Genomic DNA, 17740 nt, shown 5'->3' on the forward strand with positions numbered 1-17740 from the left:
TTCTTGAGTGTCTTCTCTTTACACAAAATTGCAGCAAATGTTTGTGTATTCAGCCAACAAGTGTTTATTATTATGGATATTGTAAATCACTTAACTGCTTTATGATGCTCTCAGTAACTGCAGTAAACATTTTTGGTCTGATTCAGCTAAAGCAGTGCAGAAAGGGTAGAGTAACTTTCTGGTTAAGTTTTGTGTTGAATTGCGCTGATATAGCCAGTGGTGTCTGTTTCCAGATATCATTCTATGATACTGGAACCAATGAAATTTCTTGTGATTTCCTTTAGATTTGTTTGTGTGAGGTTTGCTTAGCCTGAGACACTTCCCTTTATTGCCCTGCTGTCTTTGAAATAATGTCCTATGAACTGTGAAAACCAGTGTACTGGAAACAGTTATTTAACACACAGCATTACATACACCTGAAGTGCTTTGAGCAGTGAAAGCTCTTGGAGAGATCTTAGCACCCTCTATGAGAGAGCCTGTCAGAACATTAGAGGAGTTGACCTGTTTGCCTTTAAAAATACTTTCTTTGTAGATAATCACAATGTTTTAGTTCCATTAAACATTGTGTCACAGCAAGTGGCACAAATACTGGCAGGCATCTGCTTGTTCCCAGGGGTCTTAAACATAAGTTCTGTGACTGCATTGGAACTGGCTGTTACTTGAACTTCAGCTTATGGTTTGCTTAGCTAATTATTTCAAGAACTTTTACTGGCCTCATGCTGAAATATGAGGCTCATAATGGTGATCATTTACAGGTTGCCATTTCAAAAAACATCAGACCTTCCAAGTTGTTTCTTTCTCAATGTTTTTAAGGAAGTTTTTGTGTAGAACATGAACTATTAAGTTTCAAGAAGAACGGGATTTGATTTCTTCCTCACATATTAAGTATGCAACACTTTCTGTATTTTTATTCTCTAGTGGCATTTTTGTATACTGCATAAGAATGTATTTAAAATATAATCAATTTTTAATCTGGTTCCTTAAGGAAGTGGAATTTATAAAAGTATATGGTTTCTATACTTCTCTTCCCCCCCCCCCCCCCCCCGCCCCGGCTTTGATCTTTCATCTAGTTGAGGAAATAAAAATGGAAACATCTTTTGAGGTTTCTACAAGTTGCTTGAAAACCTATCTGCTAGGAAAAGAGAGAAATCCAAAATCTATAGTCCTGGTTTTGAAGGGGAAAGAAACTAGAACCGTTCAACATTGTTCTGTCAGTGCTTGTTGAGCCAAAATCCTGTTTGGTGCTCGAAGGCATTCAGCACGAAATGCAGTGTATTTGGTCTGTCTGGGATGGAGTTGATTTTCTTCAGAGCAGTTCATGTCCTCCTGCAGTTTGGATTTGTGGCTGAAAGTGTTGAAACAGTGTTTATGGCTGTGCTTGAACACTGCTTGCACAGAGTCAGGGTTTTCTTTTTCCTGCTCTGTCCTGTTCCCTTATCCTTCCAGCAAGTAAGCTGAGTGTGGGTAGGGGTTTAGGAGGGGAGATAAACCTGGAACAGCTGACCCACACTGACAAAGGGATGGTATTCCATGCTGTAGGGCATCGTGCTCAGCAATAAAAGCTCAGGGAGAGGAGGAAGAAAGGCAGAGTTCATGGTTATGGCATTTGTCTTCCTGAGCATGTGCCCTGCTTTCCAAGAGGTGGCTAAACATGTGCCTGCTGATGGGAAGTGGTGAATGGATTCTTCTTTTTATTTGGCTTGCACATGCAGCTTCTGCTCTCTGTATTATTGTGGTTATCTCAATCCATGAACCTTCTTTCCTTCCTTCTGTTTTCTGCCCATCCAGCAAGAGAGGAGAATGAACAAGTGGCTGGGTGGATGATTGGCAGTTAGCCCAGGCTAACCCACCACTCACACAAAGCAAGTCAGAGGAGTGGGTGGGCAGCTAGGGTTGGTTGAATCTGCTATTCAAACTAACTGGTTAACTTCCTTGTTGCAGATTGTCTTTGGATCAATTGTACTGCTCATGCTCTGGCTTCCTATACGCATTATTAAGTATCTTCTGCCTAACTTTCTTCCATATAATGTTATGCTCTACAGGTATGTATTTCATTTCAGAAAGAAGTTTTCTCAATGTCCATGTAACTAGAAAAAATGCATTTGAGCTCTTTGAGCATTAATGTGACATTGTGTAGTATGTTATTTTTTTGTTTTTTTCACAATTAAATCAAACTGTTCTAGAAAAGTAAAATGTCAAAGCATGTGGATACACAGTATAATTTGTCAAATAACCAAAAAGCTGCTAAGAAAAATAGCAGGCATTTTGTGATAGCTCCATAGTGATAACTGTTTACTTTCTGTATTCCTTCAAAACAGCTTTCTCTGAAACTTTTTCATAGGGAAGTTATTGTGTTTGTTTTTCACGTTCATACCTGATTATCAACAAAAGAATGTGTGTAACTGCATTTATTTTTAATTACAAGGTTATTGTTATATTATTGTTCGTATGATTCAGTGTAACAGATTGCTAACAGAATCTTGCTTATGTTTGATTTCCTGCTCTTCCTGTTGTTTCTAGTGATGCTCCAGTAAGTGAACTTTCCCTAGAGCTCCTTTTGCTTCAGGTGGTGCTCCCAGCTTTGCTAGAACAAGGGCACACAAGACAGTGGTTGAAAGGTCTCGTACGAGCATGGACTGTTACTGCTGGATACTTGCTGTAAGTGCAGAAAGCCAAAATCAACTACAAGCCTTGTGTCCAGCTTAGCCTTTTTTTAAAATGAAGGCAGCATGCTTTCAGGAGAAATATCGCAATAAGTAGCTTTAACAGTTGTTTTATAGATAGATACCTGATTTAACAAACAAACAAACAAAAAAACCTGTATAGTAATTTCCTATGTAAGTACTTCCTTCTGTGTTGTAGCTCTGGACTAGTCCAGTAATTCTTTGGTACATTATTAGAGCATTTGGTTAGTAAAAAATTTTATAAAAGTCTGACTAAACAGCTTGCTAACTCTCTGTTAAATGTAAAAGTGAGAAATACATGTCAGCAGAGCATTTCTGTCAATGAAGTAAAATTCATGCACACATCGTACATTTCTTGTTTATGGTACAAGAGGGGGTGAAATAAAAGACAATGATCTAGAATATTAAGCTGAAGACGCTGATACCTTAAAATTAGGTGTTTTAAACTTAGATATCAATCTCTCAAAAGACAATTAAAAGTGTGTCTTGGTAACCCAAAGTAAATGGTTGCACAAAATGACGTTCTTTAATTTTGACTGCAAGCCAGACTTTGTGTACCTGAAGTGATTTTTGAGTTCATGTTGTTTGCCACATCAGTCGAGAAAGAAAAAGTTGATTTTGTTGCTATTTTTTTTAATTTAACTTCAAAGTAGATTGGCATTCTCTTACCGAGTCTAAGCTGTCTGAGACTCTAAGAAAATCAATGAGAGAGACTTTTAACTCCATTGTAATCCAGTGTATTTTTTCAGCTTCTCATAAGGACCTGAAACTGTCACCACCCCATTCTTAGTTTGCATTTTGGAGTTTTTCTTGTAATGCGTTTTTCAGTGTTTTTATAGTATTTAAACATGATGGAAGAAGAGAAACGCAGATATGATAGAAATGGCTTTGCTCTCTCCACTATCACAGTTGCTAAGAACACCTGCAAAATACTTCTGTAGCAATTACAGTTGAGCAAAGATTAAAGTCTTTTACTCGGGTTTTATTAAAAAGCAAGCAGTGTTGTCAAAATACTTTCATTGTCTGGCATTAGAATATCTACATGCATCTCACTGCTATAAAAATTCTGCTACAGCAGAGGGAAGTTAACTTCTAAACATTCAAGATCTATTTGCTAACGAGGTATGCAGGGAATATGAATGGAATGTTTTTCAAATAGATTGACTGGTTCTGGGGTTGATGTTCTGAGAAAGTTGTGAACAGGTTTTGAGTGATTTAGAATCTTCTTGAAAGATTCTAGTGTAAAAGTGTCTGTGGCAAAGCAGAATTGTCCCTGTACAGTTTAGATTTGAAGACAATTGTTTCCAGTAGAGCTTAGTAACAGTAAAATACAATGTTAGTTGAACTGTCTGCTTACGTGAACAGGAATATTGATGCAATTTCCCTTTTATATGCACAAGTTTAATACCAGATGATGTTATAAAGCAAACAGAAGTGATCTCTGTGTTTGCACGGTTCTAACCTATATCCACACTGGATTTTTTCTTCTAAAGTCTGTGTTTAAGATATGGAAGAGTTTATCAGAAGATGGTTTATTTTACGTTTTCGAGATTGTGCCTGTACTCTTGTATAAGTTCTGTACTCATTCTGAGTACATATTTAGCATCTATGCATCTGTAAGATTTACATTGATATCAAACAGAACAAAACTGAAATTTTGGTTGTTGCAGAGACCTCCATTCTTACCTACTTGGAGACCAGGAAGAGAATGAAAACAATGCGAACCAGCAGCCTAACAACCAGCATGCTCGCAATAACAATGCCATTCCAGTTGTGGGAGAAGGTCTTCATGCAGCTCATCAAGCCATACTTCAGCAAGGAGGACCCGTGGGTTTCCAGCCTTATCGTAGGCCTTTAAAATTCCCACTCAGGGTAGGTATATCTAACAGATTAAGAGAAGGGAATTTGAGAAATAGCTGTGGATTTTTATTTTTTAAAGATTTGGCCCACACGTTATCAGAAGTCAGGTGGTGGGTCACATTTCCTGTACTGCACAGTTTGCAACTTCTTGACTTTTAGACTTACCATTATATTCTCACATGTAGCTTTTTTCAGCTTTGTAACTTGACCTTCAATTACTATTTTATTTATAGATGCTACTCTTGCTGTTGTGTATTTTATTGAAGTTCATGTCTTATTTTCCTCATGATTAGTAACGGAGAGAAGTGTAATACACTCCAGCAAACAGGTACTTCAGGAAGACCTGTAACAAGGCATAGCTTTCAAGAGGGTGTGCTTCAGTCTAATAGCTGGAGTGTGTTCTAAACTCCTTTCCTTTATTATAAAGTTAAATGGAAAACAGAAAAGTGTTAAAGTACTTTAAAGTTCTAAATGCCTGCTATTAGGAAGGAGATGCTTCTTTGCAAATACTTAACATTCTAAAACAATATGCAAGTCAAACTAGATAAATTGTTTTGGTTTTACCAGAACTCTGACTGAGTTAATCAAATGTAAATTTCAGGAGAGCTCATTTACCATGGCTTCACATATACAGCTCAAGGAGGGAAATAGTGGCTGAAGTTAGAGCCACTATTGGCCTCTGAAGTTTCCTTAAGATGCTTAAGCTAAAAGAAATCTCACAACAGTGTACAAAGGAAAGCTTTTTTTTTTCCTGTAAAACTCAACTAAGTAGAACTGAATGCAAATCTGAAAGGATTTGAGGACTTAACAACAATTAAGTTTGTGCATGTTCTAAGTTGGGGCTTTTTTTTTTTTAATTCCCACCACTGCTATTTTTACTCTTTGAAATGGCTCTCTGCAGGAGTGTGTGAGCTACAACACTGTTGCAGAAAGAACAGTGGGAGGCAGTAACTCAGGGATGAAAGGACTAAGGAAACAGAATGAATTTGCCCCCCACATAGCAGATGTTGCTATACCTGTTTAGTCCTACCAGGAAGTAAAGGCATGCTTTTGACTCAGACCAATTTAATCTAGCATAAATATGTTGTTCTTACTGAAAGGAGTGGTCCTAGTCTTACTTCTATGGCAACTGCTCCTTTCTTCCCTTCTTAATATGCTGATCAGTAAAGTGGTCCAGATGAAAACTGGTGTATACACACAAGGTGTTGCTTAGACACATTTGAAGATTCAGATAAAACTATGATGTTCTTTTTAAAGAAAATATGTTACTTGTAACATTTTGAGTTGGACTGAGTCAAGTTCATCTGAAGTTGCTGGGATGATGGACAGGTTAATTGAATTTAGTTTGGCTGCTAAGGAGGCAATTAGAGTGCAGTCTTATCTGTTGTGACCTGCTCGTATAGAACAGCTGTAGTGTGGATATGCTACTTTCAAGGGGAACAGGTGTGTTAAACCAGAGGCTTGTAAAGTCCTCCTTTCTATAAATGCCCTTGTGGTTTTTTGTTTTGCTTTGTTTTTGTGGATGCTTCTGGATAAAGCATATGGGCTGAAATCATCACCCCTTTTAAATCATTGCAGAGTATAAGTTTTCAGTAATTTGGGGTGCTGACGTTGAACTAGTGATGGTAACTAAGCAGTTACTTATTCAGCTGTCAAAGATTTTTCTGTTTTTTCTGGTCTGCTTTCCTATGCCTAACATTTTAAGTTGTTCTTTGCGGACTTCTTTCTTACAGTTTTTCTTTCTTCTTTCAGATATTTCTTTTGATTGTTTTCATGTGCATAACATTACTGATTGCTAGTCTTATCTGCCTTACCTTACCAGGTAAGTCTATTATTGTAAAACTGTGATTAAAAATGCAGACTAATGCTCAATAATAGCAGATATTTCCAAATCACAGCGTAAAGTTAAAAGAAGAAAATATGGAGAAACGATGTCTCATTTTGAAAAGTACATAATAAAATTGTAGTAGCCTAGAATTTGAATGATGGAGTTAGTACCTTTATGTAAATGACAACTCAATAGAGAAAAGATCAACATTTTCTTTGTTCAGTTTTATTTCTTTTTGTTTTGTTTGTTTTTTAAGGGGAGGGCTCCAAGTGTTGAGGCTCTCTGTAGTAAAATTGTGAGAAAAACAGAATTGATACCCCTTGTGTTTGCTTTGCCATTTAGAGAAGGAAAATAAATAGGCGGTTACCTGGATTCCTACAGTATCTTAATTAAATATTTCTGAAAGTGTTGCCATGACAGGTCACTAGAAGACTTCAGTAATATATGTGCTGCTTCCAAATGTGTATGAAGAGGCAGTTTTAACCAAGTCAAAAGCATTTCGGAGTTGTTATGAATAATTTGGAACAAATTAAGACGTGTAAAGTTGTTGGAATTTTTAAATCTGGCTACCATAGTACCATGTCACTTTTACCTCCTTTTAATAATGATCCTAAAGTCAATAATATATTGAGGTGTGAATTCTGAATTTCGTAGTGATTTGAATAACATTACACAAAAATAATTCCGTGGTAATATTAGTGAATAGAAACCCTATTTAAAAAATGAAACAGCAAATACGCCTTGCCGTTTCATTGGAGTGCTTCAGAAACCCAATTAGTAAACCTTAAAAATAAATAATGTGAGGCAGTGAAATAACTTAAACATCACCCATAAGATTTTAGTTCAAGCTTGTGCAGTAATCCATAATTGCCTTTGAAGTTCTGAAGATTACTATTTAGGCTCTGAATAGCACAACATTCAGTGCTTTGTTTTGTGCTGGGTCAGGTGACGTCACTGGGGTAATGAAATTTTGGAAGAAAATGTTGTATGTATATATTTGACATCATCTACATTATTATTTATGTAGGGCTTTGCACATTTGTGCCTTATGGGTATAGTACCAAAATACTGTTTAATGCTAAAAACTATCTGTGGATTGATAATTAGCAATGAATTTGATAAGTATTTTTATAGGCATCCTTCTTTAATATATCAAAAGTACTTAAAAGTGTTTGTGTTTTCAGTATTTGCTGGCCGATGGTTAATGTCATTTTGGACGGGCACCGCCAAAATCCACGAACTGTACACAGCTGCTTGTGGTCTTTATGTCTGCTGGCTAACCATCCGAGCAGTGACCGTGCTGGTAGCCTGGATGCCACAGGGTCGTAGGGTGATTTTTCAGAAGGTGAAAGAGTGGTCTCTCATGGTGAGTCTTAAGAAATGTTTCTACTGAAGTATGGGGGGAGAGGGGGGAAGGTAGATTACAGAATTGTTCAATTTTTCCTTGACAATTTTGCCTTGTAATGTGTACTACATTTTCCTTTTTGAAGCTCGTGCAGGTTACATTCCCATTGCATAGGCTAAGTTTTGGAAATGTTAAGCAGTGTACGTGATTTGCATATATGTTTATTTATACATTTGTCTGTCTTTGTTCCTGTAAAAATACGTTGCATATTATCCCATATGTGATGCGTCCTCAAATATATTGACATTCTCACATACACCTGAAAGATTAACTGTTGCTTCATTAGTAACTCAATGTTGTCAAACAAACAAACAAAAAAAACAGTAAAATAACAGATGATGAATATGTCTCTGAAAAGTAACTTGGTGCATGTTTTCAGAAAGATCTTTATAATCTGTCTGATCTTCCAGAGTGGTGTTCAGATTAAGAATTTTAAAGAAAAAATCCTCTTTTATTACTAGGAGTTCTTGTGTAATATAGTTCTTGTGTAATATTCTACTTGTTCCTTAATCTGAACATCTTAATTAGGTCATACTAGTTTTGGATCTGATTTTTGGATGACACCTGTAAATTAAGAGAATTCTAGAATGAAGAAATATTCAGGCATGGTATTGTTACTAATTCTTTTGTTTAAGTTAGATATATTCCATTATGGGTGAACTTTTAAGATTTGGTTTTAACTGGAGAAAAATCTGTAGTTTTGGAAAGATTCTTCTAAATGCTTGGAAAATGTGTACATTCTTCCACATTCTTGTAACTGTGTTGGAAAAGTACAACATCATAATGCCATTGGATGGTATTCCTTACTGATAAGAGTAAAATGCAAGTCTGTGGTTTAAAACTATATGGATAACAATAGGTACGGTCATGTCTTTTTTTGGAGGGGGCTTAGAATAGGACCCGGTCCTGAAAATTTTTATTGCAGATCTGTTTATGTTTATAATTACTTTTATGGGTGTGTATGTATATGTGAATTAGAAGTCTGTAGTGTTTTTTTCTCCAGTCTTATCTGGTTTTGTAGTTCAGGTTGTGTTTTGAAAATTAAAAAACAACAAATCATGACAAACATACTAACTGCATGTCTTGGATGTTTTAGATAATGAAGACGTTAATAGTGGCTATACTGCTAGCAGGTGTGGTTCCACTTTTACTTGGTCTTCTGTTTGAACTGGTCATTGTCGCACCGTTGAGAGTTCCTTTGGATCAAACACCTCTCTTCTATCCTTGGCAGGTCAGTTGCTCTCATTCTTCTGCTGCTATTGATCCATTTCTTTACTTAAGATTAAGGGTTACCCGAGTTCTTGTTTCACATTGTTTCACTGCTTCAGTGTATTTCCCATGAATACGTTTCCAGGCAGCAGAGAGAAGATAGTCAATCTGGATGCAAGGATTACTTAAACCAGACAGATAGGTCTAGTAATTTAAGTATGAGAAGATGAACTTTATGAGATGACTTCAGAGGGTCTTTGCATTTCAGTGATCAAACAGACACCAAGTTACATTCAGAAGTTAGTATAGCTATGTTTATATATGCACAGATGCACGTATTCTGTCTGATCTTTTTGGAACGCCTTCTACCTGTAGTTAATGCAGCAAGAGGTTCGGTTGCTTTTTTTTTTTAAACACTGAATTTTAATTCAGTGATGGTGTGCAATATGAATGACACTGAGGGGAGACCTCATCAATGGGTATAAATATCTGAGGGGAGGATGTCAAGAGGATGGAGCCGGTCTCTTTTCAGTTGTGCCCAGTGAACAAAATTCATAATTTATTTCTAGGTAAATGTTACCAATGTTAATTAGCTTGTACCAAAATGTTAGTCTGTTGCTGTAAGTGTAACACTTTAATTTTCTAGATGCTAGTAGAAGCTGACTTCCCCAGTTCAAGGGAGTTGAGTATTTTATAGATGTTAAGTGAGGGTGAGTGTCCTGTCTTTCTTAGGAGATGGCAAAAGATGATGCCTCTTTCAAACAAATTCCTCTGTAAATAGAAAGGAAATATTTTTTTTTCATTTCCAAGTAATATTAAGAAGTTACTCTAAAACCTTCCGGTCATCAAGCTATTTAAAAAGTTGTTAATGCTAACTAATCCGTTTTGATAAAATTAGGACTGGGCTCTTGGAGTTCTGCATGCCAAAATAATCGCAGCCATTACTCTCATGGGTCCTCAGTGGTGGCTGAAAACTGTTATTGAACAGGTAAGAACAAAATGTCCATGTGAATTACCTGTAAAGTATGGTTTGACAGATGTTTTTTTGAATGTGTGAGTCAAAAAATTAAAATTACTGTTGTAGTAATTTGAATAATTGAGTAAAACTCAAGTAGTCATGTAGAATTCCTTTAAATTGCGTATCCAAGTCCATTATGGTATACTTAAGAATAAAAAAAAATCTCAGAAATTGAAAATAAAGAAAATACTGTGTATAGGTATATGCGGTTTATCAGGTTTTTGTTAAAGTGAGAAACATAATTCTTTCTTCAGATGAATTCATGTGTGTTCATATAGGGGATATACATAATGTTCACCGCTCAAGAACAAAATCTCTGCTGTCACTGGAGCTATAAAGATTCCCACATGCATACACAAAGATCTGAAAGATAGTGTTGCCTTTCCCCTTTAATTAAGTTGGTGTGAGCAGTTCTGAATTGTACAGCCTGTTGCTTTATTTGGCACAAGTATTTTTTCCTTGAGTGTAACCTAAGTTCTATACTTATTTCAACAATGTATCTCACTTGTTTGTCGGAAAATAACTTTTCAACCCTGTTACATCAAATGTAACGGCCATGGTGCAAGTCTTGACCTCTATACAAAAGGTTCCTGTCTTCATTAGATCTAGCCCAGAGTCCCAGTTGTTGAACCATTTACTGATCATTTTAGGTGTCACACTGTAGGAATGTAGTCTTAGTTCTGTGAGTACCTCTTGCTGCATGGCACAGCTCCTTCCATTTCAAATGCTCTTCCTGGGCCTGTTTCTTATACACATGCTCTTCTGAGCCATCCTTAGAAATGGTTACACCCAAGCTGTGGGACAGAGGCCCTTGTTTAGCTCTGTGTGGTAGCTGTTTGAAATGGATTGTTTCCTGTGATTAGTCTAGTCATGTTCAGACATTAGCTCTTACTCATAATTATAGAAACCCAGAAATTGTGGAGACCCTGTCTTCGCATTCAGAGGCTCTGGTCTGCCCATCTGAGTACATACATCCAAGAATATTTTAGGACCTCTTATCTTTCAGCCTCTGTTGCCAAATTTAATAGGTTTGCTCTACTAGCAGCCACAGGATCTTTCAGCACAGTTAACAGCACAAAGCAATCCCAGGTCACAAACAAAACTGCCATTTCACAGCTCTGTTTAACGATCTTTTGGCTAGTCTTTTACACTGCTGCAACCAAATCCCAGCACTATTTCAGATTAAGTTATTCTCCAGGGAACTATTCAAATGATTTCCTGAGACATTCATGATGTAGATTGGCATGCTTTTTTTTTCTTTTTTTTCAACTATGACTGTCATGGTTTTCTTCACCTTGGGAATGTTGTTTGCATCTCATGAGGAGAGTTGTGTAAAACCTTGCTACTGTAAGCACAAGGTGTGGCTGTTTTGACTGATCCGTTCTATTTCTATCTTGTTCTTCTTAGGTATATGCAAATGGGATTCGTAACATCGATTTACAATTCATAATCTGTAAACTGGCAGCACCCGCAATCTCTGTTCTGTTACTTTCCCTGTGTGTACCGTACATCATAGCTTCTGGGGTTGTACCTTTATTAGGTATGTATACATCTTGAATACCTGATTATCTTCTGATGCTTTAGGGCAAGGTAAACGTATCCGTGGAAATAAAACATCAAGCTCTAGGTTATTTAAACAAACAAAAAGACAACACTATTCTGCCAGCAAATGTAAATGCTTAAGGATTTCTGTCATCTTATGTCTGGTGGCTTTGTTTGTTTGAGAAATTTAATATGTTATTCTGACTGGCTTCCTAACATGCAGAATACGTCAAAAGTATGGGATTGAATATCTAACAGCAGAAATGTAGGTATCTAGCTGGCTTGGGAAAGGGATGTTTTATTAGTTTATTTGAACAGTCAACCTTTAATATTATTCTTTCTTTAAGAGCTATAACTGAGCTGAGGACATCTTTTCTGACTTGTCACATTTTGAAGGAAGCTTAGAATAGTGAAAATACCTGTTTTGGTTTGAGATTGTCATTCAGTATTACGGTGTTTCCTTTTTTTTAAATGTAAACGTGGATTTTTTTTTCAGACTTTCTTATCCCCTTATACTTGAATGAAATACGTTTTATATGTGAATGAAATTCAAATTGAATGAAATTCAAGTTTTATACTTGAATGAAATAAGTTTTATTAGAAGCAGGATGTGCTTTTTCATCAACAGACTTTTTTTTTTGCTGGTTAGTTTTGATGATAATGGGATATTCAAGAAGTCCTATTTTATTCTTCAGTCTCTCATTTGAATGCATACTTCAAAGTATGCTTCAAAATGCAAAGTTGAGTGTCAACTTTTTGTTGATACAAGGTACACAAAAGTCAGTAAGCAAGGAAAGCTGGTAAGCACCACTGTTTGCTGGGGGTTTTCACTGTATTAATGGAGAGTTTTCAGCTTTAATGCTTATGATGACCAGGATAGACACTTGTCAGGTTGGCTATCAGAGATATGTGGACATGTTATTTCACTGCCCTACCACTGAAGTTACAGTATAACAAAAAGCTGAATCAGCTACAGAAGCAGGAATACACGTTACCTTTGGCAATATCAGATTATGTGAGGGTTGTATTTTCTTTTGTAGGAGTTACTGCTGAAATGCAAAACCTAGTTCAGCGTCGAATCTATCCTTTTCTGCTCATGGTGGTGGTTTTGATGGGAATCCTCTCCTTCCAAGTCCGCCAGTTCAAGCGCCTTTATGAACATATTAAAAATGACAAGTGAGTATATAGTATGGTTTTGTTAAGGGCTTTTAATTTATCCACTTTAATGATAACAACCATAGGTTGAATGTAGAGTCTTAGGGCTAAAAGGGATTTTAAGAAGCTTTTTAGACAAGTGACTTTCTGAAGCAGACTTAGACTAAACTGTTCTTGGCAAGTATTTTACCTGTTCTTCAGGCAGACAAGCAGAGAAACAAACTCGTTATGAACGGAAGACACTCCCATATGTCTAACTTGAAGGTATTTTTTACCCCATATGATGCTGGTTGCTAGTCTGTCTCTTCTCTAAGCCTTGAAGGGCAAGTGAGTGTAAAAACTTATTGCGTATTTGAAAGTAAAATCTTTCATCCTGCTGCTGCTTATAAAACCATTTCTTCAACATTTTCTGCATAATGTTTTTTCTTATTCTTTCTAATTGTTAGTCCAATTAACCTGTTAAAGTTGAGGTGAATGGATTGTTTGTCTTTATCAAATTTTGCACACTTTTCTGACGATTTTACTAATTATTACTCTGCTTTACTTAGATGCATGATAAAAATACTTATTTTCCCATTGTTTTTCTGGTTAGCCTGAATAGTTTCTAAGCTTTTATTGTTATCCTTACTACCCATGTTCAAAATGCTTGTTGTTCTCCAGTCATTTAAAAACATGCCCTTTCTTCTTGAAGTTGATCAGTATTGCATCAGATGTTACAAAGGATCTGTTCCAAAGCATTTTTGGAATAAGTATAATTTAGTTTTTTAGATTTGAGTGCAACTAACTGATCAAAATATTCCTTAATTTTTTTCTGTTCTAGACAATTCCATTTTTAAGTTCTTATCCTACTCCATTCTGTGTTTCTACATTACATTTTTATGCATCTTATCTTAACATTTTTCTGAAGTTGAAAGCAACAAGAAATTAAATGTCCCATTTTTTTTCAGCAGGCATGTTGCTTGCTCACTTTTAACAGTTAAGTACTAGAACTTTTATTTCCATCATGTTTCTCATACTTACAAGTATGAGTACACGTACTTCATAGGACCTTTTCTTAAAACGTTTTATATCCCTTTCTGAGTAGTGCAGTGTGCAGTTCCACTGCTTTGGGGGTTATTTGGGAAAATTAGTTTTGAACCCCAGAAACTAGCTTTCTTAGTTTTGTTTTGTATAAAAAAGGAATAAATGTGTTACATGTTCGTCCTGAGTTGCCATAGAACAGATTTGCTTTCCACTGTCTACAAAAGGAGTCAAATCTAAAATGCACTTCTTTGAACCATAAATGTTCTGAAGTTACCGATACATTAAAAGTGTTTGGTGTAAATGTACAATTAATAAAATCTATAACTATTAATAGAGTTTTTACTAAAATTAAACTCTAAGCTGCTCAATATATATTTTAGTACCTTTAATTTTATCAGGTATTTTAAATCTTTGTTCCCAACATGCCTTTACTTGTGTGTGTGTGTGTGTGTATATATTATTTTTTTTATATATGTGTTCTCAGCTAAATGTTAATATCTTTTAAGCAGAATGCATATTGAATTGCAGCTTGCATTAATATTGTAAATTGCTTTCTTGCAGCCTACAAACCTTTGAAAATATCTAAGTGTAAATTACTTTGATATTAAATGAACTTATCAAAGAAAGTATTGTAGCCACCCTTGTAGACAAGAAGGTTGTGTAACATAAGTTAATGATCTGATTATGATTACAGTAAGCCAAGCATACATAGTCATGCTAGCCAGTAGAGGTTTATAGTCTAGAAATATGCTTAATTACATCTTTTACTTAACAAATTTAAAAAGAACATACAAATTCTGTGACATTCTCAAATGTGCAAACAATATGTTGTGGTTTGATTATGGTAAAGTGGGAAAAGGAGCAGTGGTGAAAGTTTCTAAAGGAAATAGTAAGTTTCTGTTGGAGAATTCATGGGAGCATATGGTTCTTTTACACACAGAACCAGCAGACAAGTAGGAAGCACAGAAAAGAATTTAGATGGCAAAAAGTAGATGTGTGAAATGATATAGAGGAGGTAAGGAATAAAGTGAAAGATAAAATCTGCTAAGCTGATGAGGCAATGTGATGTGGTAACAGAATTTAAATAAAGTAATCATACAGCACTTAGGCCTGACCCTGACATGAAGTAGCATGAAAACATTTTCCCTCCCTTTAAGAAGGATTGAGCTTTGGTAAAAGCTCTTCGTTTACGATACTTTTTTTTTTTTTCCAACAAAGGTTTTTTTTTAATTGGATATATGAGCTGAGCGTCGTGTACTCACATGATGCATGTTCTGCATTGTGGCAGATTCTTTACTGGAGTTAGAACCTCATTAACACTCATTTGGTTTTGTATTGAGTTGTTACAGATGTTTTGTTCATTTGGGTGAACACTGCAGAAGTGTTCATAGAAGTATCATCTAGCAAAAGGGACTGGCTTTACAAATAATACTAAACACACTCCTTTTGTATCTTATTTCGTATCTTGCTTGAGTTGTATATTTCTGAATTGTATGACTCCCAAAGTTAAGGCTGTAAACACAACCCCGTAATAGCTATATATTCCCTTGTGAAATACCTAAAAGTTGAGGGGAAAAAAAGATGAAAATATGGAGATTGTTGAAGGCAATTGTTGGGGTGGGGAGTCACGTGTAGGATAACTTTTACTGACATGAGAAAGCTCCTTATGCAACAAAGGAGATAGAGTGGATTTATGGTACAGAATTGTAGTAACTTCTGTTAAATTATTGCTGTTTTTATTATAATTTCAGATACCTTGTTGGGCAACGACTTGTGAATTATGAACGAAAGTCTGGTAAACAAGGCACATCAACAACTCCACCTCAGTCTTCGCAAGAATAGATGGTCGTATTAAACATCTTGACCTTCCCTTTGCCTTCACATGTCCTTTTTTCATAGACTTTTCTTCAGTTTTTGGATATCTCTCCCAATAATACTCTCAGCAGTGTTTCGGCTTCTGTTTGTAGCATCCAGATAGCAGTTAAGGCACTGTTCCTTACCTGTGTGTTCTGGTGTTATCAATGCTGTCTGAGGTCTGTATATGTGTAAATAGAAGTATCCTGACACCCTAAAACCTTGGATTAAAAAGAATGTGCATTGTACATCTTTAAAAAGAAAAAAAGTATATTAATTTATTAAATCTAGTTGTCACTTTATTTTGGACTGTTGTTCTGTTGACAAACAATGTGCCACAAAGCAATAGTGCAAAGAGGCAAGATGTTTTTATAAAATTTGGGGCTTACTTTATGGTGTTCATAACAGTTCTTATTGTAGTAAGATCGTATGATATTTCATGGATGGAAAGGCCACACAGAATATCAGAAGTAAATAACTGTTCTTACAGTCAGCAGTGAAGTGGCTATGGTGAGAACATAATGAACTATGTCTCTTGCTGTCAAGTCTTTTTTTTATTATTTTGTATAACACCAAAGCTGTTGTACATTTTCTATTGCCTGATTGTTTTTCATGTGTATGAGTTTGTAATATTGTACAATTACTGTTAAATCAAGAAAAGATGTCCTTTTCTGAGAATTCAGATGTACTTGTTGAGGCTCAGCTGGGTTTTCGGTTTGTTTGGGGGATTTCTGGGGCTTTGGGAATCAGGATTTCCTGAATTGAAGCAGTAAGTAAAAATTTACTAAAGCTAGGTGATGGAAGCATTTAAAGGTACCAAGAAAAATTAGATAGGTTTACCACTTACCAGTAGTAGAATTTTTCAAGACCTCAAGAGAAGGGATGAACCTTATCTGATGTGTTTGCACAGAAACAAAGAGCATAGTATAAGCAACATTCTGACCTGGTCTTTAATTAAAGAGTTTGAAATCTTTTTTTTTTCCTCCTTTCCTGTGAGTTACCTAAGTTGCAAATTACAGTGTGAATTTTATATTATACAATTACATTTTAAAAAATATATATTCTTTCAGAATTGGTCGGCATGATTTTTTTTATGGGAGTAACCCTAAGGAAGTCATGCATCACATACCATTGATTGCCTCTGGGGCAGGGGAATATATGTTATTATATATGCTATTAAACAGGCAAAGAAAAGTTAGGTTTCTTTGCAAGGACACAAACAAGAGCCACCAAAACAAGTTTGTGTTATTTCTATATAGAGATAGAGTTCTTTTGCAGTAATTTTTAATGTAGATGTTTTGAAGAAAATACATACCAGTATCACAAGGCTTTAAGTACCATCAAATCTAATGCTAAGGTTGCAATACTTTTCTTAGATTAAATGGGGAAATACAAGTATCCATTGCAGTAATCGGAAAATCGATGGAACAATTAAATTTGCTACTTGGTACGTTGTCCTTCAGTATTCTGCACTTAACTGTATGTGTATCTAATTAATACTTGAGAATCTGGCAGGTGCTTGGAGTGTGTCATCTCCTTTTATTAACATTGCATCTCTGATCTGATGTTTTCTGCGCTAATTTGGTCCAGGCTCTGATGGTGGTAGTGCATTTCCTGGTGTGTGACTGTCACGTTGTAAGGCAGTGAGCACACCAACCAAATGCATCAGAACCTGGTGTCAGGAGGATTGGGCTGTCACGGTCATAAGGACAGAAACTACTACTTTGCAGAATTACTATTTTCCTGAAAGTTTTGAACCCATAAATACTAGCTTTTGGAGTGATTCGTTAGGATTTTTTCCAGTGAAATGAAGTCATAGAAAAATAGCCAAAATATTTCTCTCTAATTCACCTTTGCTGCCTAAAGGCTAAATTGAGTATTTACCCCCAAATATTTTTGATGTGCATAAATGTTGCATTTGAATATTTACAGTGGCGTATGTTGTGGGACAATTATTTTTCACAAGATTGCATTCACTGGTAACATGACATTCTTATTTATGCCAGAATTCTGTCCTTGACAAATCTTTTGTAAACAGTTCCAAACCGATCTTAATCACTCAAATATTGCCAGCACTACTGTGCATCATGCAGAATTTTCAGTTCTTGTAACATTGTGTTTTTATCCAAACTGGTCTTAACATTAAAATTTATTAAGAAAAA

General features: G+C 35.7%; 1 protein-coding gene across 4 annotated transcripts in view; it reads left to right on the plus strand.

The window, feature by feature from the left end:
• Nucleotides 1-17740, plus strand: part of MARCHF6 (membrane associated ring-CH-type finger 6) — a 48975-nt gene extending 31235 nt beyond the window's left edge. For all 4 annotated transcript variants that reach the window (XM_083822798.1, XM_083822801.1, XM_083822799.1 and 1 more), the window contains exons 17-26: nucleotides 1942-2042; nucleotides 2521-2658; nucleotides 4355-4556; nucleotides 6297-6366; nucleotides 7557-7738; nucleotides 8874-9008; nucleotides 9885-9974; nucleotides 11412-11544; nucleotides 12587-12722; nucleotides 15476-17740. In XM_083822798.1, the coding sequence (XP_083678924.1) occupies nucleotides 1942-2042; nucleotides 2521-2658; nucleotides 4355-4556; nucleotides 6297-6366; nucleotides 7557-7738; nucleotides 8874-9008; nucleotides 9885-9974; nucleotides 11412-11544; nucleotides 12587-12722; nucleotides 15476-15566 (1278 nt within the window). In that variant the 3' untranslated portion in view covers nucleotides 15567-17740. The remainder of the gene's footprint in view (nucleotides 1-1941; nucleotides 2043-2520; nucleotides 2659-4354; nucleotides 4557-6296; nucleotides 6367-7556; nucleotides 7739-8873; nucleotides 9009-9884; nucleotides 9975-11411; nucleotides 11545-12586; nucleotides 12723-15475) is intronic.

This window comes from Anser anser (genome assembly GCF_964211835.1).
Source record: "Anser anser genome assembly, chromosome: 2".
In the NCBI taxonomy this organism is placed as follows: domain Eukaryota; kingdom Metazoa; phylum Chordata; class Aves; order Anseriformes; family Anatidae; genus Anser; species Anser anser.